Source organism: Oryzias latipes, chromosome 16 (genome assembly GCF_002234675.1).
Source record: "Oryzias latipes chromosome 16, ASM223467v1".
Classification (NCBI taxonomy): Eukaryota; Metazoa; Chordata; class Actinopteri; order Beloniformes; family Adrianichthyidae; genus Oryzias; species Oryzias latipes.
Genome location: NC_019874.2, coordinates 15,464,749 through 15,488,855, shown reverse-complemented (window position 1 = coordinate 15,488,855; position 24,107 = coordinate 15,464,749). Strand labels below are relative to the sequence as shown.

The 24,107-nt window shown below is 38.0% G+C and overlaps 2 protein-coding genes across 6 annotated transcripts; one reads left to right on the top strand and one right to left on the bottom strand.

The window, feature by feature from the left end:
• The first annotated feature begins 1,402 nt into the window (after window positions 1-1,402).
• Window positions 1,403-12,028, top strand: LOC101173652. Of its 4 annotated transcripts, XM_020710100.2 has the most exons (9): window positions 1,418-1,581; window positions 2,250-2,380; window positions 5,784-5,844; window positions 6,850-6,882; window positions 8,276-8,311; window positions 8,913-8,981; window positions 9,099-9,164; window positions 9,362-9,404; window positions 10,415-10,794. In XM_020710100.2, exons 3-9 carry the CDS (start codon window positions 5,793-5,795, stop codon window positions 10,458-10,460), a joined length of 345 nt encoding a protein of 114 aa, XP_020565759.1. In that variant the 5' UTR covers window positions 1,418-1,581; window positions 2,250-2,380; window positions 5,784-5,792; the 3' UTR covers window positions 10,461-10,794. The 4 variants fall into 4 exon arrangements, with proteins under 4 accessions (XP_011483419.1, XP_020565759.1, XP_004077853.1 ...); XM_011485117.3 differs by lacking the exon at window positions 2,250-2,380 and having other exon boundaries at window positions 1,403-1,581; window positions 10,415-12,028; XM_004077805.4 differs by lacking the exon at window positions 1,418-1,581 and having other exon boundaries at window positions 1,628-2,380.
• Window positions 12,029-12,277: 249 nt separating this feature from the next.
• LOC101155715 (FXYD domain-containing ion transport regulator 5) lies at window positions 12,278-21,727 on the bottom strand. 2 transcript variants are annotated; one of them, XM_020710099.2, is made up of 9 exons: window positions 21,436-21,727; window positions 20,232-20,277; window positions 15,354-15,437; window positions 15,141-15,263; window positions 14,086-14,142; window positions 13,643-13,672; window positions 13,474-13,548; window positions 13,342-13,387; window positions 12,278-12,651 (listed from the first exon to the last, which is right to left on the bottom strand). In XM_020710099.2, exons 1-9 carry the CDS (start codon window positions 21,475-21,477, stop codon window positions 12,627-12,629), a joined length of 528 nt encoding a protein of 175 aa, XP_020565758.1. In that variant the 5' UTR covers window positions 21,478-21,727; the 3' UTR covers window positions 12,278-12,626. The 2 variants fall into 2 exon arrangements, with proteins under 2 accessions (XP_020565758.1, XP_004078118.1); XM_004078070.4 differs by having other exon boundaries at window positions 15,141-15,266; window positions 21,436-21,699.
• Between the last annotated feature and the right edge of the window lie 2,380 nt (window positions 21,728-24,107).

Here is a 24,107-nt window from a genome sequence, read left to right as displayed (position 1 = left end):
GAACTGCATCGGTCAGAAAAAGGCAAAGTAACATAAAAGTCAAGCCACAGAGGATCACCTTCTGCTTGTATAGCTGAAGAAGCCTGCCTCTTTTGTATTAAGTTTAGGGGATCAATGCTGGATAAATGTTTGCTGTACATCTGATTGTCGTGGATAAAAATGGGATCCGATTTATAAAACAGCTCAGTGTTTTTCTACAGTGTCTAAAGACGAACTGTAGAAATTGGTATAAAACCTAAAAAAATGATAATGCTATGGTAAAAACTGAAAACCTTTTTCTTGAAAAGTCTTAAGTTTTCTTGATCCGGCTGGCAAACATAAACATCAACTTAAAGTTCTTTGTTACCTATTTGAGCAGGCATATCCATGATTTTGAGCAATTTAAGACTAATTTTGGCAAATAGAAAAAGTGTTCATTGTTTCACTTTCATTGGCTTGAGAGATGAATGCAACAAAAGAAAAAAACTACAGATAATCACATGTACACAAATTCTAGGTATAGCTTTCTTCTGCTTACATTAGATTAAATGTCAAAATTCAAGCACAAACTGGAAACTGTCCATTAAACCTAATAAAAGAGAGAGTGAATTGATAATGTCCACCCATCCCCTTGCTTTGTACTATTCAACAATAAACTTCATATTTTTAATAGTGAAAATATATATTTTGGAAAGACAAAAGAGTGTTCAGACCTAGATTTTGGGATTTATCAGTGCGTCTGAGACTTGCATTTTCACGCAAACTATGTCTGCTGTTATGTGGAGATGATGTTGACTTGCGTCCCTCTGAACCTGAAACTGCAGAAATATCTGTTTGCCTAAAATGCAACTGCAAAGCACTTTGTAAAATCTTAGTTCACCAAAGCACCTACAGCTGGAGTCGGTAAAACATGCAGGCAGGAAGAGTGGAGCTGATTTGGGCACCTTTGCAGTGCCGTAGATGACAGGAACATCTCTGTCGTGTCTTTAAAGAGATGTCCACAGCTGTGTTGTGATCTGAGCCAGCGATCTTCATAATGCTGATGACTGTCTGGCCAGAAGAGTGTAGAGGGAAGGCAGAAAATGGATGATGCAAATGATGCATCATGGAGTTGTGATGAGATGTACAAATATCCCTTGGAACACATTAGATAAGTTATTTATAACGAGTGAACGGGAGAGTATTAAGGGGAAACATCATTATCAAGAGAGAAAAATTAGAAAATTTTGATTTTTATCAACCACCAAACACAATCATATGTACAGACAGCTTAAGAGCACACAATGATTAGCAAAGAGGAGCCAAAGTGATGATGGTAGATTACTTTTAGGTTGCATACAGCCCACTTGCACTGGTTTAACTCTGTCTACTGAGGCAGAGCAGCAAACAAGTTTCACAACATGCAAAGCAAGTCTAAAGAACAGATAAGAGGTGGTGTCACATTTCAGCAAGCCAATGCGGAACAGTTTGCAGATGGTGGCGGAGTAAACCTGTTAATGTGCACACACTGGCAGTTTCCATGCTTGCAAGGATATTGGAGTGAGAGGAACAACAAAAAACCATACAGTCCAAAGGCATCTCTGCGGATCAGCTTACTTTCATGTAAGTTTTCTTTAAGCATGGTGCTTTGTTTTCCCTCTTGTTAGATCGCTATGTTTTTTTCAGTCTTTTTATATGTTTTCGAAAAAAACATTTCAAAAACTTTTAGCAGTATTTTAAACGATTGTACTTTATTGGAGGACAACTAGGTTTTAGTGCACCATTTCAAAGAATTGTGTTGTAGTGTACCCTCAGAAGTGAAGAGATCATAATCTGTCGTTGATTCAGGCTCAGGTATACAAAAAAAAAACAAAACAAAAAAACCCTACAGATATTCAAGAAGATAGAGAGAAAACATGAGTCAAAACGACTAAACTAAGACTAAATTAATTCTTTGTCACTGACATTCCAAATGCGCCTGACAGCTACTCCCTACCTGAACCTGCGCACCTGTGTTTGGGGAGGCGCACCAGGAGGTAGGCGTGCGTCCATCAGCCCAAACCTCACAGGTTGTACAGGTAGTCGGCTGGAGCTGCCGTGTGTCATCGTTGAGTTATTTTATTTTTATTTTGACGAAGAATAAAAACGGTGACTGGTTTTGCGCAGTGAGAGCATTGCGCAAAGCTACGTCCAGGAATCAACTTTGAAGATTGAAGCTTGATGCCATAGCAGAAAAAAATCCCCACAGATCTGCTGTGAAACTGTAGTGTGTTCTTGTGTGTGAAATGAAGTGGCTGTGAAATCCCCGCGTGAGAGGCAATCTTCCGAGCTACTACTTCTTGTACTTCGGGCCTACTCAGCAGCAACTTAGTTTTTCGGAATCAACATTCTGCGCCGCACCGGTTCGTCGGAAAGTTCTCAGGTAGAGTCAGAAAAATACTTTCTATTGAAAAAAAAAAACAAAACCGCATTTGCACATGTATATATTTAAATTGATCTATAGGTAATTTAAACCCACTTTTATGTTGAAGTCTGCAATAGCTCTTCCTGCTTTTACGCACTGTCGTTCCCCCTCAGTCTCAAGGCAGATGAACTACAGATAATTATGGTTGGAAAGTTTGGAGTTTCAGGATCTTATTTTGCACGAGTAGTTCCCCATATACTGTCTGCTGCTCCGCCACATCCTCTTTGGTGTATGCACGTTTATGTATTTATATTTGCAGTCTTTGCTTTTGCAGGAAGGAAATTGCTTTTTGGATAAGCCTCTGTGTGTGTCAAGAGGGAGCACATCTGATTGCAACAACAGAAAGATGAACAACTTTGTCTCCATCAGATTAAAAAAAAAAGAGCAGATGAAATGTTAAGCTGAGCTGTATTCTTGATGCACGTCATCATTCTGCTTGTTTAGGTCAAAGTGGAGCAGCACTTTAGTCTGGATTTATAATCTGAGAGTGTGTGTGTTCACAGGTCTTATATTTTAGCACACACTTTCACAAAGAGGGAAACACTGTACAGGATGTGCATGTTTCCAAGCTATTAGGTGGGTTGCCATTGTGAGACATATACTCATATCCTCTTAGCTGCTTTCATTGTTGCTCACAGATGGAGTCCTGATGCTCAGAAACTTACCATTTGGCATAGACAGTTGCTCCTTAGTTGTTCTGCTCTTTAGTTCTGTCCAGTGGAATCCAAACAGAGAAAAATTGTAAGTATTGCTGTTGTTTTTGCCTGTGTATTACGCTTTGTACGGCTGCTTTAAAGTCTAATGCAGTACCGTCAAGTTTAAGTTAACCTCACTTAGGTAAACAGCAGGTTCAGAGATAGCAGAGTGGAGTAAATTTTTCTTTGTGACTGGTGCTGAATAAGAAATGATTGTGGATCCTTTTTTGGCCACATTATCTTTGGTGGTAAAAAGCTGCTTTAATTTGAAATTTACCTTTAAAGTTCTTTTTTTTCTTCATCCAAATCATTATTTAAAAAAATATTTTCATATTTTTAAACGTTTGTGACTGATTTACTAACAACAGCGTAGTAAAGTTTTGTTTTTCTTTGCTCAAGCAGGTAACTGCTGTGAATAGCCTCGGATAAAAATTAACCTTGGTAAACAGGATTTAGTTGTTAGGACTGCTAACATCGCATGATAGGCTTGAGGTCCAGTGGAAATCTATGTTTGACAGAAGTGGACCCCCCCCCCCCGGCCCTGCTATGTTATATTGCTGCCTTGCAGCAGAGCACTACAATCTCATGAGTTGTTGGTTTCTTCATTTATCGCTTCTGATCTTCTTTGCAGAGGACTTTCTGGCATGTCGGGTTTACGAGCTTGCTGCTGGTTATCATATGTTGCAAATTGGGCTTTGGCATGGAATGGCAAATTCATATGCACACGAATATACTACCCAATTTGAAAAATAATACAGGCGGCTTTTGGACACGGAAGCAGTGGACTGGGTTGATAAATATTTGCAAATTGGATCAGCTTATTATTTCACCCAGAGGGACTCTGAGAAGCAAATTGGATACAGAACGGGGTTTTATTTGCTGCATCTTAGGTTGGAAGCGTTCAGAGATTTACTTGAGCTATTCAATAGGCCAGAACAGCCCACACACTACACTCCCTCTCCAATCAGCCTTGCTTGTGTAATTAACATCTTTTTCCCAAAACAATCAGCCCAAACAGTTCTCAGAGAGCTCTTCTGCCATTTCTGCCTGAAAATAATCTTGTAGTTTGGTTTACAGTCATGTTTGTTCAGACAGACTTGGTGGACTTTTGACTTTGATAAAAACTTCAGCTGCAATAAAAGTGGTCCGGAAAGGTTAAGCACAACCGGATCATGAATAATGTCAAAAGATGCTTTTGGCGTGCTTTCAAAAACGCGCTAAACTTGGGTTCTTTAACGTGCATTTAGCTCACGGTGTTCACGCTGGACAAGCAGGAAGGGCCTCTTTTCCTTTTTTTTGTGTTTGTGCACTAACTACAGTTTGCAGAGACTTGGTGGGAAATGTGGACAGTAATGCAAATCTTGCTCCAGGCTTTTTCTTTCACAGCTCTATTCTGACATATTAAAGACTTGAGTTTTAAACACGGAAGCCTGAAACACTCATTTACGTGCGTTTACATAGACTTTTCATTGTAAGAGGCTGCTTGAACACGTGTTGCAGAGGACGCTGTTGACGTAGCTTCACTTTGAAGATGTGAAAAATGCTTATCTGTCCTGCAAAGTGTAGAACGAGACAGAAAAATGATCTTTTTTACTGTGTAGGGTGCATCTCCACAGGTTTGGGTGCAATCTTCACATAGCAGGTCAGTTGTTGCATCATAGTCCGCAACTCGGAAGGATTAGGGACACAATGTTACCTGCTTTCAATGAGGAGGCGCCTGTGGTGTAACATGCAGCACAAAGGTCAGCGGCAGGGTTGTTCAGTATGACACGCAGCATGAGAAACTTCTGGCTTCTGATTTCCAGCTAAGTCTAAGAATGAACAAGGGAACCTCATCATAGACCTCAACTGGGACACGGGTCATTCCCATGAATTCCCATTTTAAAATATCAACATCTACATTGTGTTGGAAGCAGCTGGGCCTTTGTTTGCCTTGTTAAGAACAGCTGTTCTTCACATCTATTTGGTGGTAGTATGGAAGAGAGACAAGGCATGTCTTGGGTTTGGGCCACAAGGAAGTTGTGAATTTTGTTTTTGTTGGAGTGACGACAGCAAAATGCAGACACTTCTGTTCCAGGACATTGGTTGTAAAAAAGACTATTTAAATATTTAAATATGTAGTTTTTTTGTTATCATTATTAATAATGAGAAATGTAACCATTGGAGTAGGATGAAAAACAAACTAACAGATTTCTGGAAAGTTCTTTTCTTTCTCATTTACCCCCAGGCTCTGAAAGTGTTGAGCTGACATTTGTTGGCTGCTGAGTACTACAGAATTTCACGTTCTGTTTTTGTGTTTTAACTTTCTTTTTTTCTGCTGAGCATTAAGGGAAACACGTATCATTTTGACCCTCTCGTCAGCACCTATCTCAGAGTGCAATCTACATGTGCATGCTATTTTTTTGTTTTGTTTTTTTTAACCCGGTTAAAATGACGTGAGGCTTCGTTGGCTCACATTTTGTACTTTTCCGCTGACTTAGTTTGTGACAAAACTAAAAGTGTCAGCCAGCCAGGTAGCATTTTTAGAATATCTGCTTCTTGTCAGAACCCATCTCTAAACCAAAACTTTGAGATTTCACACACAGCAGCGTCTGCATGTTAATGGTAGATATTTTTAACTTGGGTTTGTGGTTTTTATTTATTTTTTTCTGCTTCATCCCCTGCAGCATTTGAAGATGATGCGATTGCTGTTCCTGAGTCTGCTTCTGCTGCTGCCAGCTGCCTCCGGTACGTTCTCATCTATGTGAAGCTTTCAGGTGATAAACATCTAATCAGGGTCTATATGTACCTGATCCAGGCTGTTTTCCCCACATGTCTGCACTGCCTATGACACCTTCTGTCCCACATACACACACACAATATTTATATTTATATATATATATATATATATATATATATATATATATATATATATATATATATATATATATATTTATCTTTGTATATATGTGTATACATGGATATAATAATAATATTAATAAGACCATGTGAAAGAGGAATACATATGGAAAAAACATTTTGGCTCATAACGCTAACAATAACACTAATAAAAATAGATAAACATTAAACCAGCGATACATTTTTGGTATAACAGAAGTAAAATAATTTTCTTTTAAATGGCATTTGAATTATAAATACTTTTTTTTAATTTTGTCATTTAAAGACCCACTCTACTGTTTTTGTTGTTTTTATGTGTGGAGAACGCACATAAAGACAGCTAAGATTAAAACTTCATTTCGGAGTATCTCTCTATTTAAATCGTTTTGAATCAGGGGCATGTAAAAAAAAAAGGGCGTTGGAAAAAGCCTGTAGCAGTGATGTAGATGTAACAGTCGGCGGCCCACAAGCTCCCTGCTCCGCTCCATTCCAATGCATCCGCTTTCAGACAAATAAATCCATGTACGTCTTAGCTTTCCTCGTTTGAGCTGGTATATGGCTATAAACTGTACGGCTCATTTGCCATACAGCGGAGGGAGACTTATTCCTTCCCAACGGTCCCGCCCACAACTGAGACAAATATCAAATGAACTACTGCCGCTCTCAGAAACTATGTTCTAGAAAAGGACACGTTTTTTGATTTGTGCTAAAAACAATAAAATCATAAATGAAGGATCACTGGGAACGCTTTTACATCAGATCAAAAGATCATCGGAGTGGGATTTTGAGTATTTTATTTCAGGTGGATATTTAGAATTCTTTTAATTTTTTACTTTTAATTTTTATTGTCTGCAGCTTCAGATGATACGGAGGGATCGGCTTCATTTGGTATGTAAATGTTTTTTTTTTAAATTCCTCACCTGACCCTAAAGAAATGCCTATCAAGTCAGCAGTCAAACTGCTTTAAGTGGACATCTTCCATTAAATTTAAACTCTTTTAAACCAAAGCTGTTTATTTGCTTAAGGTAACCGTTTCCATCAGCTGAAACCACACCCTTCATGGAACACTGATAAACCACTTTTCTGTTAATGCTTAAGTGTTGCAATTGCTGCACTAACAAGGTCAGGATTAGTGGATCTAACCGTAACTCCGTGTAGAATTGTTTGGTTGGTCTTAAGTAGCTATGGTAAAAACAAATGACCTGACGTAACAGTTTGTACGGGGTTTGCCACGATTTGTAAGCTCTTCTTCAGGATTTAAAAGCGCCTCAGGGAAGGATAAGCTAAAAAAAAACCCACTAATCTACTGTTTTCTCTTATATTAAACCAGCTGCTTATGTTAAGATTCCACACACAAGCACATATATTAAGCTAAATTGTTGGATTGAATTTGACTGTTCAACTAATTTCTCAAATTCTTTCCTTAGCAAAATGTTTCTTTCTCGTACAGCTGAGTGTTTTGTAATAAACTAATATTTGCTAATTAGAGGCATAGATCAATCAGAAAAAGATCATTGAACACTTTAAGTATTTGGTCAATTAACAATTTTTTATTATAATTGTTTTAAATGTACAGGATATCATTAATGCGGTTATGAATGCCTAACTTTAAACCATTATTAAGTGCTCTTTTTAATTTTTTATCTTAAAAACACCAACAGTTTTGGTTCTATTTTATGTGCCGTAGACATTTTCAGTGCACAGCGGAGGTTGTATAATTTGGCACATTCATATGTTATTGTCTATAACATAAATTTCTTTTCATTTTTCTCAAGCGTGTAAGGTTTTTTGCTTATTAAAACCTGCTACATTTTTAGCCTTAAACTGACAGCTCTCTCTTAAGTCTTTGTTAAAATAAATTTGCAGCATGATCTGGCTCAAAACTGTATGGCTGGATTGCTCACCATTTATGTTGCAGCTGTAATGTTAAGTTGGTGGGGCTAGGGGCTGTAAGCTAGATGGAGAGAATGTAAACAAAGGGATGACGGTCCCGCCCACAACTCAGTGGCGATTTTATGAACTACTTCCACCATGTCCCAGAAAACAACACAGGTTTTTATTTTATTTTAGCTAAAAGCAGTATAACCATAATTAGAAGACCATTGGGAAGGATTTAACAACAGATCAAAAGATATTTAATCCAGTCTACACAGAGCTGATAAAGTTCTGATGATGTTTACTTCATACTATAACTGCTGCACTGTAGAGGTCCTCTTCCATAGTGAGAAAAAAACTAACACTAATAATTTGAATTTTCTGATGTTTTTTTGTTTTTTAACAGAGTCAGACGATGAGGATATGCCAACTATGAAGACACGTGAGTTGTTACTAAACAGCAGACAAGTTAACAAGATTATGCCCACTTTTTTCTTCTTGAGACATTCTGCATTCACACAAGGCAGAGTATGTGAAGGTCATGGCCTCTAATTACTGTCAGTAAGGTAGCATTGTTCAGAGGGTGTTCCTGTCCAGTGGGTTGCAGGGAGAGATGCTGCCCCTGTTGGCTTCTACCTCCCTTCAGTCATTAAGGCCTGAATGGAATCAATTAGCTCTCCAGAGGAAGCCCTGTGGATTCTGCTGAAAGGCCAATGAGCGCGTTGACATCTCCACCATTCTGTTTGTCATCTAATCAACATTGGCATTTTCATTCTCGCTCCACACATCCCTGTCACTCCTCATCTTTGCTCTGATGGACGTTTGATGGAATAACTGATTTAAGATGGTTGAGCTACAGTCTGCCTGCTGCAAGGGCCTCAACTTTCTGACGTGAAAACATGGCTGAACGAAATTGATATTCTTAAGTTGTCATAGAGGCTAAATAATCACAGGCCAGATTTAATAATTAAACTATGAAGGTATTATTGCAAGAAAGGCACATTGAAACAAGACCAATCAAAACTTCTTTGGTGTTTTCTCAGATGGGGGAGTTGTGGGGAGTTTTCCAAAGAGGGATCAGTCCACTGGTTCGACAGAAGACTCGAAAGAAGGTGAGATGACTTTACAACATTTTTAATCTATAAACCCTTTCTTGTAATTTTTTTTTACCTCTTAGCTTCTTCTTACTTTTAACATGCTCTCCTGTGTTTTTTTTTCTTTTCTTTTAGGTCAGGTCCTGGTGATCGCTATCGTTGCTGTGGTGGCAGTGTTGGTTCTAACCATAGTCATAGTTGGTAAGTCTTTGGTTTCCTTTGGTATGATGCAGAGAAATCTGAAATTTGCATTCTTGCATCTGATGTGAAAATACTGCCTCCTGGTGCATGCTGGGAATTAACATAATTTTCCTTGTAAATTTGATAAGCAGTTGTGAACTGTTCCGTCATGATCTTTATCAACCATATTTTTTTCCATTCTTTCACTCTCGTTTTAGCTGTTGTGTGTGTGAGAAGGCGAAAACTGAATCAGGAGCAAGGGTAGGTTTGCACTTTTCTTTATTGCGTTTTTACATGTCCAAATCACTATAAGTCAGCTACTTAGTGACAGAACTAGTCCGGTTAGTAACCGTGTTTCTGCTGGCGTTCCACTTTGCACTCTTTAGAAAAACAAATCAAAACCAGAGAAAACATGAGAAAGAGCACCACCAGCATCCACCCATTTGAGCCAGTTTAAACATGCACAACAATTAATATTACAGGCTGAGTCCTCGGCAGAGAGCTGTGAACACTCCCTGCTTATCCATCAAACAATGGCTTTCAGACAGTGTCACCAGCTCTGCACAACTAAAGAAGACAGGACTAAACTTGCTTAAAGCTTACCTCATACACTGTGTCACAAGTCAGAGCTCTTCCAAGAAATAAAAACAACCCAGTAAACAGAAACTTGGGATCTTGACAACAGTCAGCCAAAAGCGTTGTGACAGGGGAACAGCCTAAACCAGTTATACAAAACTCCTCAGTTTGCACACAGCTGCAGTTTTCTGCAAGGGGATCTTTACAGAGTAATAGGATCCTGTGTTGTGGAGGTATGGGAAGTTAAGAAAAAAAAAACAAGTGTGCAACTTGGATCAGAGGGATCATGGAGTCCAATTTGGCCAACAGAAATCTTCAACTGTACATGTTGAACTGCATAGCCAAGAAAGACACCTGCGTGGATCTGTAAGGGTTAAATTCCTCTGCAGGATTATTATTTGCCTCCTGGGGTGGTATTCAGCTTTCGCAGCGTTTGGTGCTGAATGATTTCTCTGTTGAAAAGAGGTTTAATGACGCAGCAACCTTTACCTTGTTGGAACAACAGTTCTCTGCCTGGTTTCTTAGCCCAATCTGGGCATTAGGTGCATTTTCAGGTAATGCAAACACCTTTCAAATCTTACAGTGTCAGGTGGATCATTTTTAAATTATAATACATGATGCATATCTTTCTGTTTCTCCTATGACTGAGGAAGAATGTAAATATAACTACCTCCTGCTGTCCATTTTCTTCCCAGAATTTACACCGTGCCTACGGAGCAGGGCCACAAAATAGCCATCTAGTTTCCCAACCCACCTGCAGTCCTCCATTGCAAAGCAGAGAGCCAAGCACGACATCAGGCTCTGTCATCTCCTGCTCTGACTCAGGACACTTTAACCTCTTTGCACGACAACCTGTTTGACACAGCACCGATTCCTGCTCGCGCCCACACAGCCCTCGTGTTCACTCAGCACTTGCAAAATGTGTCTTCCTTGTGGTGCCACTTTTGTTTTTTGTTTTTCTGTGCCACTCCGTCTCGGTCCACTCAGGATTTAGCCGTGGAGCTCCAGTTCAAATCGAAGACAGCGAATGAGGCTCAACTTTATATTCACCAAAATAATTCATTCAGCACAAAAGCCTATAAATTTCTTTTTTTTTTCTTTTCTTGAAAGAACAGACAAACAGAAAATTATTCCAACTGGTTATGAACTTGATCCATGTGGCACAAACAGACAAACTACTCTAATCCAATATAAGCTGACTTATGCGCTTTTTCCTCCTGTTCATTTGTCACGCATCCTCCATTCTTGTACCTTTAAAAAAAAATAAAAAAATCCCTATGTCCCTTCTCTGCAGTTCTGCATAAATGACCCTGTGACCGGTTTTTAGTTTCCACTCTTTCATTTTGAGATCCTGTCAGTTTAGTGTTTAAACTGTTTGTTCAATTCAATTCAGACTTGGGTCAATAACTTCCATCTTAAAAAAGAAGGAAATGTAGTTTGCAGGAGGGGGAAAAAGCGGTTTGAATTTACTTAGTACTGATTGACCAAACACCAACGGTGTTTTCGTTTCACTCGTGCGGAACACAACCTTGTTGATATGCTCTTGTTTTTCTTTCATTCTGACACAAAAAGTGATGTTTTAGTTCACTACCTGATTCAAAACAAATAACAATATTCATTGTTAATGCATTTATTCAGTGTAAATCTGAGCATTGTGCCTTAGTCTGAGATTATGGCTTTTTTTTTTTTTTGCCCAAAAAGCCTTCAGTAGGTGTCAGTATTTCAAGGATAAAATTTTGATTTGAAAAGAAAATAATGCAAATACGAAACATTTCTATTAAGTAATATATTGTGTAATTTTTATGACACTACTAATTCAGTTTAAGTTGTAGCAATGGAGCTTTTTTGATTCTGTATATGATAACTTTTTATTTTCCTTTTCTGTCAGGGCTAAAGGCTTTAAGTATCTATTGTGTAGAGATGTGTGTATCAAATTTTTCTTTTTACAAAGCATTTATCCAAAAATATTTGTTGGCTGTTTTATTGGAGCAAAGAAAGTAAACAGTTTGATTTCACATTGAGGAAGTTTGCTCATTTATGCACTTTTTGTATTCAAATGTATGTGTTTTGGTTTTTTATACACCAACAAAAACCCTTGCAGATGTTTTGGTGGTAACATAATCTCCAGAGTGTTGGTGTCTCATAACAAACGGGTTGCAGTTAAGTAACATGTCGATTGTTTGCACAACTGCAGTCACTTTTTTTATGTCTTAAAGCAGTAAGACTTCAAAAAAGAAATGCTTTATATTGTGTAGCAATGCTGAAATCTGGATGGTTTATTTTTCTCATTAAATGTCTTTTCAAATGTTTTTTATTTGTCTTGCTTTTTATTTTTATTTTGTGTGTGTCGTTTCAATAGCACAAAGCGGTAAAAGATGTGCAGATTGATGCGGTTTTTTTATCTAGGGAGTTACTCACCACCATGAAACCACTAAAAATCACAAGCACTATTATTAAACATCTGTTTTTGTGTGTGTAGGAAGGAACCTCACTTTTTTAATATCGTGCCAAAGCAAAGTGACAAAAATTGCCAGAGGAAATGGTAAGAAATGACGATGTGAGGTTATATCTCGTAACCTTTAATGATAATCCTATGTGAAACACTGCCAACAGCAAGATACAAAGGTCATTTGAATCATCCTTGCTTCATGGCTGACAATGTGAACAAAATATGAATCAACCTCCCATTACTTCCTCTGATAGCTTAGTCTTCAGAGCAGTTTTACAATCCAGAAGAAAACTGCATGAAGAGTGATGATTCAACCTCACAACAGTAATTGTGTTTCTTCATTGTTTTTCCCATGACTTTTACCAGGAAGTGTGTCAATCTATCTGTCCACATACAAAACCATCCTGCCAGGTGTTTTTTTTTTTCCTCATCTTTCTTTCCAACTGTCACTCATCTTCTTATCCTTGGACAACACGATATGACCTGTAAAATAAACAACACACAACAAAATAATGAAAAAGTCTAAAAATAAGAACATCTGAGGTTGTTTTCAGGCTAATGTGTTTTAGTTTTCTGTCCCCAAAAAACTAAATGTCACTCCTTTTGATTTATGGATCATTAGAAGATCTCAGTCGTCACTCACGAGTGCCTGACTGTGGGCCATGGATCACCCAGCAGCTTGTAACAGAAATGACTGAAATCCTTCAACAGCGGTTTCCCAATTAGAAGGGAGAAGCATTACTTCCCAGTAATGCATAATGGACTGTATTATTATCGTCAAACATCCCAACTGTCATTGTCTTGATTTATCCAAAGATAAACACAGACTAAATGAACATCTTGTGTAGAAGTTTGTGATTTCCACTATAGTGAAACTCCTATGTTTAAGTGTGCTGTCATGCATTCGGTCGTCATTCCTGACATGCTTTCAACGTACTCCATCCCGTTTCTCTTGTATTTTCCAAAGGAAACCTTTTTGAGCCACTTTGACCGCTTTTTTTTGTCTGCCTCTTCTTGCATAAATCTACTAAAAGGTGGATGCTGTAGCTTCATTTCTCATATTATTGCATTTGTCGATTTTTTTCAGAAAAACTCATACTGTTTCTATTACAAACAAAAAAAAAGGTAGTTTCTGAAATCAACAAGGGCTCAAAAGAAGGTGGGAATACTGACTTTGAGGACCTCTTGCGACACTTGGGGAGTCTACACATCTTTCCACCTGCAGCCAGACAGACGAGAGACGAGACTGAAGCTCAGCATAAGCTATGGAAAAGAAAAAAACTTTTATAGTGTTCTCATACTTACAACTAATCGTTAAAATTCCCATTACGAAAAGCACTGCAGCAACAATCAGCCCAGCAGTTCGCAGGGACTCGTAATCTGGATATGAAAACCAAAAACACAACAAACAAAAAGACTTTAAATAAAAAAAAACACATTAAAATTTTAAAAATCAATTAAATGCACTTCTTACCATACTCAAAATCTTTATCGTACTTTGGATCTATATAAAATGAATAGAGACAAGAATATTAATTTAAGTTTGACTGTTGAACAGAGGAGGCATCAACAGGAATAAAAAAAGAGGCACACAGGGGAAAAGCTGTCAGCGATGGAGTGATAGATCTACTCGCTCTGCTGACATGTTGCTGATGCCGTATCAAAACTCTATCTATAGTAAACCCGCACTTCACATCAGGACACAAATATCTTATCTCCTTTAGCATGGGGATCAATCAAAGATTAATCTGTTGCCACAAAAGGAAGTGAAGCAGTCTGTTTTGCCACTCTGCTGTGGCCTTCATTTGGGAGATTGGGAAGTGTGATGCAGTCAGGGATTCATGCGATAAACACTAAAAACCAAGATGAAAGTGGGTATTTGAGGTAAAATCAGAGGAAAGAAATCAAATTGGTTACCATAGGTACCATGAGGAACACCCCGGGTGGTGGTTTTTGGAGATGAAGTCAACGTCGCTGGTCAAAGGAAAATAAAAGCTTTAGTTAATTTTGATTCTGTAGAGAAAATAAATAAATTCAAAATAAAATAAATAATGATGGAAAAAAAAATAATAATAATTTGGGCTCGTTTTCCAACCCCTTTCACACTTTTCAGCATCTATCAGCTTAAATATAAATTTCTGAAATTTAGACTAATATTTTATGTCTACATAAGTATTTTTTAGGATATTAAAAGCAGCTATGATCCTACTCAAGGCATCTTATTTAATTAATATTTATTTGATCAGGGACAGTGCACATTAATGAACATTTCTGTAAATGTTTCAATGTTAGCAGCAAAGCAAATTTTCAACAGGGCAAAGTGTAAGTTTGCCAACAACAAACAGCAAAAACACACAATAGTGACAGTTAAAATTACAAGTACTATAAAAAGTCAGTTGGAGTTTGGAGGTTAGTCTCTACAGTTTATCAAACGCTTACATGTAAATTGGTAAATTGTCTATAATAATTAAACCATTTAAACAGTTAAGATGTGATATCCAACACTGACATACAATATTTACATTTGCAGCTTCGTGCAGTTTGGGAAGCAGAACATGGCCTCCTCAGGAGTGTGTTTGCATTGTTGGTTGGATTTAAGTCAAATTTGATGTTTCATTCTTAAATGTAGTAAAAGTTGGACACTCTCTTAGGGTAAGGGCTACACTGTTTCAGATGTTCCTCAAAGGAAACGTGCTAAAAATAGTAGATTTCTGTCTTCTGATGGGACACAAAAGCTGTCAGCTATGCAGAAATATTATATTATAATGAAAAGCTCATTTTAATTTAGACAGTCAACTGCATATTTACACCAAGTCAGTTTTTTAAATATGAGGAAGCTGAGGGTGTAGATTGTCACCCACTGTTGCCATGGCTGTTGCTTGTGGCTTTGCATTTTCCTTGGTAACAGCTAAATCTTCAGAGGAAATGACGTTGCGAATGCTGTGTATCACACAAATGTTACACCACACTACCTGTTGGGGTTGCTTCTGAAGTGGCGTTCTTGACTGAGTTGCTGGTGAGCGTTTGTTGGTTTGTGGTTTGTTTAGCAAGCGTAGTTTCCTGGGTGGAGTTAGCTTCTCTGGTGACGCTGCTTCCTTCTGGTTACAATGAACGAACAAATGAAATGCAAATGAAAACCTTTTAGGGTGAAATTCAAACGAAGGTGAACTTTACAAATGTTTTACCCGTGGGAACTGTAGAAGGGAGAGCAGTAGTGTTGAGCACAGGGGTATTTTGAGTTACTGGAACACTGGTTTGAGCCCACGACACTGCAGGAGAACAGGTTAAATAACATAGACAAACAAATATTAGCTGTCAAATAGAAGCAGACTTCTTTCTCAGGAAGAATAAACCCGCTGTTGTTTCATGTCACAGTTTTTCCAACAACGCTGTCATTTCTGGCTAAAGCCAGACTGCAGAATGTGTCTGGTCATGCCGGGGAGAGAGGCCTGCAGATGCACTATGTCACAGTGTTATTCCTGTGAGCACGGCTGGGAGGCAACCTCAGAGTACAACAAAGCCAGATTGTTGAGTGAGACTCAGGGACAGAAGGCCCCTTGTCTGTTTTTTCACTCACCACCTTCCAATTAGTGATAAAGCTCCACAAAAACCTACTTCGTAGGGTGAAAGCTGTAATTCTGGCTGCTTTAAGAAATACTCGTCAATTAACACAATAATGGAGTCAAAAGATTTGTTTGTAACTAATTCTTTAGATTTTAATGTTTGATATTTATTGTGTAACCTCAGAGTTGGTCTTGGATAGTCAACAGTTGCAGGTTTTTTGGTCGTTTTACTCATTTTAATATTTTTCACTAAACATATGACTTCCTACTGTTTATAGGATAATGTTTGACTGTAGTTATATACTTTAGGGACATGAATACCTACCACATTTTTTCACAATACAATGCAGGGGAAATAGTTTGAGTGTAAAATTCACTTTAACAACAATTCAATTCATATCGTAATTTGTAAAAAAAAAAAATATAAACAGAGCATTATTAGAACATTCTATGACAGTGTATGGTCACATGTCTGCAAAATTCTAGGTGTTTCCACACATTGGACTGGAATGATGGCTTGATCATTTTTTGCTGCCATTACATGTGTTGTCCACTGTGATGGCACTTAGTCGTTTTTACGTTAAAGTAAAATAAATCCACTGTAGAATCAATTTATTTTATTTTGAAACAATTTTAAAATAGTACAGGTTAATCCGATTACCAACTTGCCTCAGACAGATCAATCTAGTTGGATCATTGGAATATAAATCGATTCATTGATTAAGTCGAATAATCATTACACCCCTTGGAAATACTGTAAGCTATAAACTGCTCATATAGTACTTAATGGTTTACATTAAACTATCCTACATATGCAGCCGTTTTCTCTATTGATCTGTCTTGTCTTCGAAAATGTTCTCGGACTATGAGTCCCTGACCTGCCAACCCAGAATGCCCCACTTTTGTGATAGAACACAAAACTGTTAAAAACAGATTTTCTTCTGTTTTGTTTTTTGTTTGCGTCATTGCTTTACTTATCCATCACACCTTAAAAGTTGGACGCGGCTAAAGTTGGCATCTGGTGGTTAGCATCCCCTTTGACTTTACAGGACAAATCTTCGTCATAACTTTGAAATTTAAAGCAGCTGCAAACATTTTACAGAGAATGAAGATTCAGTCGAATAAAGTAGCTGATCTGTGTCAACTTGTGAAATAAGACATTTATGAATTTTCCTACAGCAGGGGTGGATTAGGAAGGCATCTGCTAAGAAACTCGAGCACAGAAAATGTTCCTCTTTGTTCAGAAATGCAGAATGAATCCGGATCTATGAAAAAAAATTATGATACATCTTTTTTACTCTGAAAGATGATCTAAGACTTGGTTGAGTTCTCAGTGTTATATTGATATTCAAATAAAAGAAAAACGAAAACTGTGACGTCGCTTTTATTGAATTATTTACAAATCAGAAACATCTCTAGAAATCAACAACTTTACTTCACTGAATCTTTGTCCTCTGGAAAAAAAAGAAAAATCTACTACTTCAGATTTTGGCTTTTAAACAAAATTTCTTGTACACTCAAAAAACGTTCACTTTGAATGAACATAAAAAAATTATGGAAAGGATTTCCACATGATTAGATTGCGTTACTTTAACAAAAATGAATCATGTTGGTCCTACTTAATGTATTTAGGTTGGGTCAACTTAATGTATTTAGGTTCAAACTAATAAATTTAAGTTGATTCATTTTAAATAGAGCAGTTGCACCCAACTTTAAATTGATATTGTTGGTCACTCTAAAAAGAAAAAAGTTGATCCAATTTAATAGAATCACTTCAATTGGTCACCTAAGTAAATTAAGTTTATTTAACTTGAATTTCAATTTATTTCTTTAATTTTATTTATTCATCTGTAATTGATATGTTGTTCCAAAGTTACAACCAATGGGTCTTTTAATTTTCACATCAAAGACATGAATTACCCAGCAAAGTCCATCACAAGACAGGAGCTCAATTACCACGAACTCTGTGTTAAATATTGGAACATTGACAGTTTGCCGCACAAGGGGGTTGGTTGGTCATCATCCTCTACCAAACTTTAACTCATGGTGCAAAAAAAAAATAAACATAACAGTTTAAATCACTAGTTAAAACAGAGTAAAACAGCTAGACAATAAAACCCATGGACAAAAACTCACACTTAGACCCCAATCAGCCCAGATAGACAAAGAAAATGGTATCCCACAATTCCTTGCGATTACTAATGCATCCAATTTAATGGTATCATGTTGGATCAACGTGATTGAAATTAGTAACTTTTAAATGGATTATTTTTATGTACAATCGACATGATTCATTCACGTAAGATTTACAAACATAAAGTTTTCTTGTTGAAATCACAAGTTACTTTTTCGTTAACTTAATTGGCTGGTAATTTCCTTTTTTTGAGTGTAGTAGCATTTTAATTTGAAAAATAGTTTTTTCAGAAACCGGAAGCCTAAAAAGTATTGAATGCAAACCTCGGTCCAGTTCGGACTTGTCAGTTGACCGTATCCATTTGTTTTGCAAATCCACTTTATCCCATTTGGGGATCTAATGATGCTGGAGCCTATCCCAATCACTGTTGGCCAGGGTACACCCTGCTATCACAGGGTCACAGAGAAATATTACCACAAACATTCACAGCGAGGAGCTATTTCACCAACTGAACTGGAATGCATATTTCAGGACTGTGGGAGGAATGGTGCTGCGGTGAAAACCTACAGTATGCATGCATATGAGAACATACAAACTCCCAGGACTATATGTTGTGGATGAATGTAAATCTGTAAAATATGCCTTATATTCATTTTTTATTGTTTTATTTTTTTAATTTTGGGGTTTGAGTTTTAACAATGTCATCAACAATTAGATGTCTAATTTCAATTAGATAACTAGATAAATTATATATATATATATATATATATATATATATATATATATATATATATATATATATATATATATATATAAATTAGATAACAATTAGATGTCAATTTCTCCAGTGCTTTCAACACAATTCAGCCATCACTGCTGAGGAGGAAGCTGGAGGTTGCAGGTGTGCACCAACCCCTCACTGCTTGGACCATCAACTACCTCACAGACAGGCCACAGTTTGTGAGGCTGCATGACTGTGTGTCTGATGTGGTGGTCTGCAGCCACGGGGGCACCTCAAGGGACTGTGCTCTCCCCATTCCTGTTTACCCTGTACACATCAGACTTCACCTACGACTCCCACCACTGCCATCTGCAGAAGTTCTCAGATGACAGTGCCATTGTGGGCTGTGTATCAGGGGGGGATGAGCAGGAGTACAGGGGGGTCATCTCCGACTTTGTTAGCTGGTGTGAAGTTAACCACCTGCTGCTTAACACCAGCAAGACAAAGGAGCTGATCCTGGACTTCAAGAGGTCCTCACCACCACAGTCACCGGTGAACATCCAGGGTTCAGACATTGAGGTCGTGGACACATTTAAATATCTGGGTGTTCACCTGAACAACAGACTGGACTGGTCCAACAACACGGATGCTCTGTACAGGAGGGGCCAGAGTCGCCTTCACCTGCTGAGGAGACTGAGGGCTTTTGGCGTGTGCAGACAGCTGCTGAGGACCTTTTACGACACTGTGGTGGCCTCAGTGGTCCTTTATGGAGTTGTGTGCTGGGCGGGGGGCAGTGCAGGCAGAGACTTGAAGAGGCTAAACAAACTGGTTAGGAAGGCCGGCTCTGTCCTGGGCTGCACACTTGAGTCCATCGAGGAGGTGGCGGACAGGAGGATGTTAGCGAAGCTGACATCCATCTTGGATAACCCCTCCCACCCCCTGCACCAAACTGTAGAGGCGCTGACCAGCTCCTTCAGCACAAGACTGTTGCACCCTCAGTGTAAGAAGGAGCGCTACCGCAGGTCATTCCTCCCCACAGCCATCAGACTGTACAACACCGTGTCAAAGTGACACTCCACGGTCCCAGGGGTGTTTTTCTGTTTAGTCATTGATTCATTTACTTTTGTTGTAGTTGTTGTTTTTCAATTTTAAATTGTTTTTTTGTTCCTGAACAGTTGTTTGTTTTTGTTTTTGGTGTGAACTTCATTAGTTATTTCTGTATTTTGAAAAAATTTGTAATGTTTTTTTACAGTTTACATGTTTTGCAGACCGCATGTTTTTTACACTTTTGCAGCTGTATTTATTTAATATTTAATATTTATTTCTTTATTTAATAGGAATCTCATTTTTGATAATAATTTTTCATAATAATTTTAGTAATATTTTTAATTATCTAATATAAATGTCATTTGTGATGTCCTTTATTGATGTTATATTATATAGATTATTTCTGAATGTCGTGTTGCTGCCACAGATATGAAATTTCCCCATTGTGGGATTAATAAAGTCATCTATCTATCTATCTATGTGGGCTGGCAGTCTGTTGGTGGGTAAAAGTTTCATATCAACCACAACTTCTGCTTTCTGCTGTTAGTGTGTTTAACTATGAACCAATGCTGTGCCAGTTTGAATTTTCTTGACTCACCTTTTAACGTGACGAGCAGGAACAATAGTAAATAGGCCATGAAGACCTAAAAAAAAAAAAAAAACATAATTCAGACAGTATTATACATACATGTTGCATTAGTTTAAAAACTAAAACTAGCTTTTTTAGCAGACGCAATTGTTTTATCTGATTTCATCAACATTTATTGTGATGCAGATGAAATAGGTCTATAGCTGGTAACATTAGAGACCGAAATATTAAAATTTGCAGATGCATGAGCCGTCTTACGAGGTTTCTTATAAATGAGTGAGGCGATAACGTCTGAGCCATGTGGATAGGAAATTTCCACCAACAGGAAGATGTGCTCATTGACGCTTTGCAACACATGGCTGCTTCTCCTTCCTCATTTATCATCCTTCATGCTACTCGCAGCATGACAGAAAACAGATCCTTACTTTGAAACACAAACACGAGAAATCTGTTTCAATCTGTCAAAAATGAGTGATTGAGGCCACATTCTATCTGTTCAGCCCTCCTACATACACTGCATATCACTGTTTGACTCTGGTAGCTGTGTAAATAAAGCTGCATGACGATTGAAAGCTGTCGCCAATTAAAAGTTGGCGTTGAAATGTGTTATATTTTTTAGATCATGGTGATCTTGAGGCCTAGCAATCTTTAGATCTGTGGAAACACAGAAAAAAAAAACAAAGTTGCACTACCCCCTCAACATGTAGCTTAAAAAAATCTATATAAGATTGAAAATTATGTTCAAGCCTTTGTGATCCTGCAGCTTTAGAGAGAAACACAACTCCCATGCGGGTACAACAAAAGCAGGTAGGGTGACAGATGGAAGTCTTGGCCATGGAGTACACCTCCCAGCAGAAAATGAATCTTGATCTTTGACTCTTACTGGTGGCAGCTCATCCTCCAGGCTGGAAGCAGACTGACGAGAGAGCGTCTGTGGATGTCATGAGCTTTGACAGCTCAGATTAGCAGGTCATGCCAATCTTCATCTCACTCCAGAGCATATGTCAGGATGAGGCCTGTTTCCTCTGGGCGTCTTTCCCTTTTGCTACCCTGACCCATCTACCTGTTTGTCACAAATAGTACTCTCATTCACTCTCCATCTCCTTGCTCCCCCATTTTTCTCTCATCCTTCATCATTTCCTTTCAGTCTGCTTCCCTCAAACAGCCCTGAGCCTTTTAATATGCAGTCCTTCATCCAGACGATCATGCTTACCTTAGAGTCCATCCTGTGAGTCATTTGTGTTCCAGGTCGCATCCAAAAGCCTTCTCATCCACGCAGGCTGTCTTCATCTGTCACTTTTGAAAAAGTGGTGAGGCAGCTGCTGCCCGGCCACACCCATGTGCTCACCCCTGCCACTTCCTCCTCATCCAACTGCCTTAACTCTGTTTCAGTCTTCTCTCCCTCACCCACTCTTGTTCTGTGTCACAGCGCTCCTCTACAAGCTCTTTGAATTCCCGTTTTTCACTTTTACTAACATTTCTGTCCGCAGCTCAGCAGTTTAGCAGCACAGTGGCTCCACTCTGTTCTTCCTCCATCTACTGTCCCACCTGTTATGCATGCACACGCTGCTGCCTCACAAACATGAATGTTTAACCTTGTAACATGAGAATGCTGCCGTTATTGACAGACAGGAGAAAAAGTTCATTATACGCCTTCATTTGACTGTTTCATTTATTACTCATCCCTTCTTGACATTTCTGTCAGCATGACTGCAAGTCATCAGTTGGGTTTTTAGTCACTTGAAATTAAGGGAAAAACCTTTGGCTTTTATAAATGTTTCGTTTTTCACAAGTATTGTTCTTACTTTCCATCTTCTCCTTTTCATTCTATAGCTTAAATTGAAACCAGTACTTCAGAGTGGAAGTTAGGATTGTGTCCTAACAACATTACCAGACTGAATTATACAGAAGTAAGCCGTTACAGTAGACAAAGACTGCAATTTGTCCACTTGAGTAGATGAATCAGTCTTTGTCCACAGTGCTGGGGGCGTTTTCCAGTCAGCTGTTTATGTGTTCTCCTTTTTTACATGAGCTTTTTGATGATTTTTTTTTTTTTTTTAGAATATTTCATGAAACAAACATGTTTTCAAAATGTTTACATTCAAAATATTTTATAGATTATAGGTGTTTGCATTGACCAGATAATGTTTACTGTCAGTTTTATTTAGCCGATCTCTTTTTATTAAGTAATTTGAGTGTTAGTTCACTAAAAGTCTCCACCCTTCCTTGTGCTTTGTATACTCGTTTTGTCTCTCAGCAAAACTTGTGAGTTACCCCAGTGCTTTATCTCAACTGTCATGCAAATGGAAAAAATGAAAATGAAGTCAACAAATGCCTCCATGGAGGTAATACATGCATGTCACAGCCATGGGCTGCACATCATTTTTACAGAAAGCAAAAATAATAATAAATAAATACCCCTTCAAAAAAAGCATTTTTCCTGTCAGAAAGACATCATAACACATTCTGCATGAATTCTAACCATGTGACCTTTGCTAAAAGAGTGCTGGTGGTGAAATGACCTGCATAGAAACTATTTGACCCAGAAGAGAAACCAACAACAGTTTTTGCCCTGGGTTGGTTGACTGCTTAAATATTTTATTCAGAAGAAAATGAAAACATTCAACTTTTAAAAGCACATAAGCTGGACTCCTCTGTGCCAGCTGTTTTTTGTGTTATGTACAAACAGCATTTTGATTTTTTTATTATTTTTCTCTGATAAAAACTATATTTAGCAACATGTTAGTTTTTTAACATGTTCTTGTGGCATTTCTTTCATGATGGAGGTCATATAGAAAGAAAATTAAGATTAAAATCTAGCTCAAAAGTGTGCAGCTGGATTTCTTAGATATTGCTCACCATTTTTGTAGCACCGCTAATGTTAGGTTGGGAGAGTGTAGGGCTGTTAGCTAGCAGGAGTGAAAACAAATAGATGATGGGAAATGAGGGCAGTCTTAGTCTGGCTGGCTCACAACTCAGAGGCAAATTTCTGATGAACTCCTGCTGCTCTGCAGAAACTATGTCCTAGAAAACAACACCGTTTTTTAAATTTTGGCTCAAAATGGCAAAATTATAAATGAAAGACCACAGGGAACGGTTTTACAATAAATCAAAAGATGATCTGAGTGGGACTTTAAAACTATAAATATTTTTTGTTTTTCTAGCCAATCTTTTTATGCAGTAAACATGACACATTACATATTCAATGTAAAGGTGTGCGCTCCCTTCTATGTGATCAGCATTAGTAAATCAATACATTTCAGCTTCCTAGTTACCCATATGGTCTTATGTTTTGTATGGTTTTTCAGTTGTATTCTTTGCGAGCGGAACATTGTTCTCACATTTCCACAACACGTGTTACAGCTTCCAGCCAAATCAGGCTGCAATTTGTTTAAGTTATTGTGTTTTGTGTGACTTCCATCTGGATTGAACTGACAAATTTTGAGCAGCTATAATAATAATAATAATAACATCTGAGAGGCTGCATTCATATTTCTTTTCGCACAGGTAGCGGAACCTGTTAAAGTTACTGTATTTGATCATACGCATAGATGTGAAAGCCCTCCAAGAGATGAGGTAATGAAAGGTGTTTTTCTTTTCTTCTTTTGGCTTAATTGTACACTCCATCCGCTTGTCTGTTAGAAGTCCCTTGAGATTCTTTTGAAAACAACACATCAAGATGTTCACGAGGCGAGTGAGGAAAAATAGAAGTTGACATGCAGCATTGAGCTGTCAGGCTTCAGCTTCAGCAGATTAGTGTTCCTGCTTGAGCTGAAAAAAGGCATTTTGGGTTTTTTACAAATGTCATCTCTCATCCTGCATAGGTAAATATTTTTGCACTAACAATGTGCTTAATTTTTCCAGAGAAGTGACTGCAGAGCATTT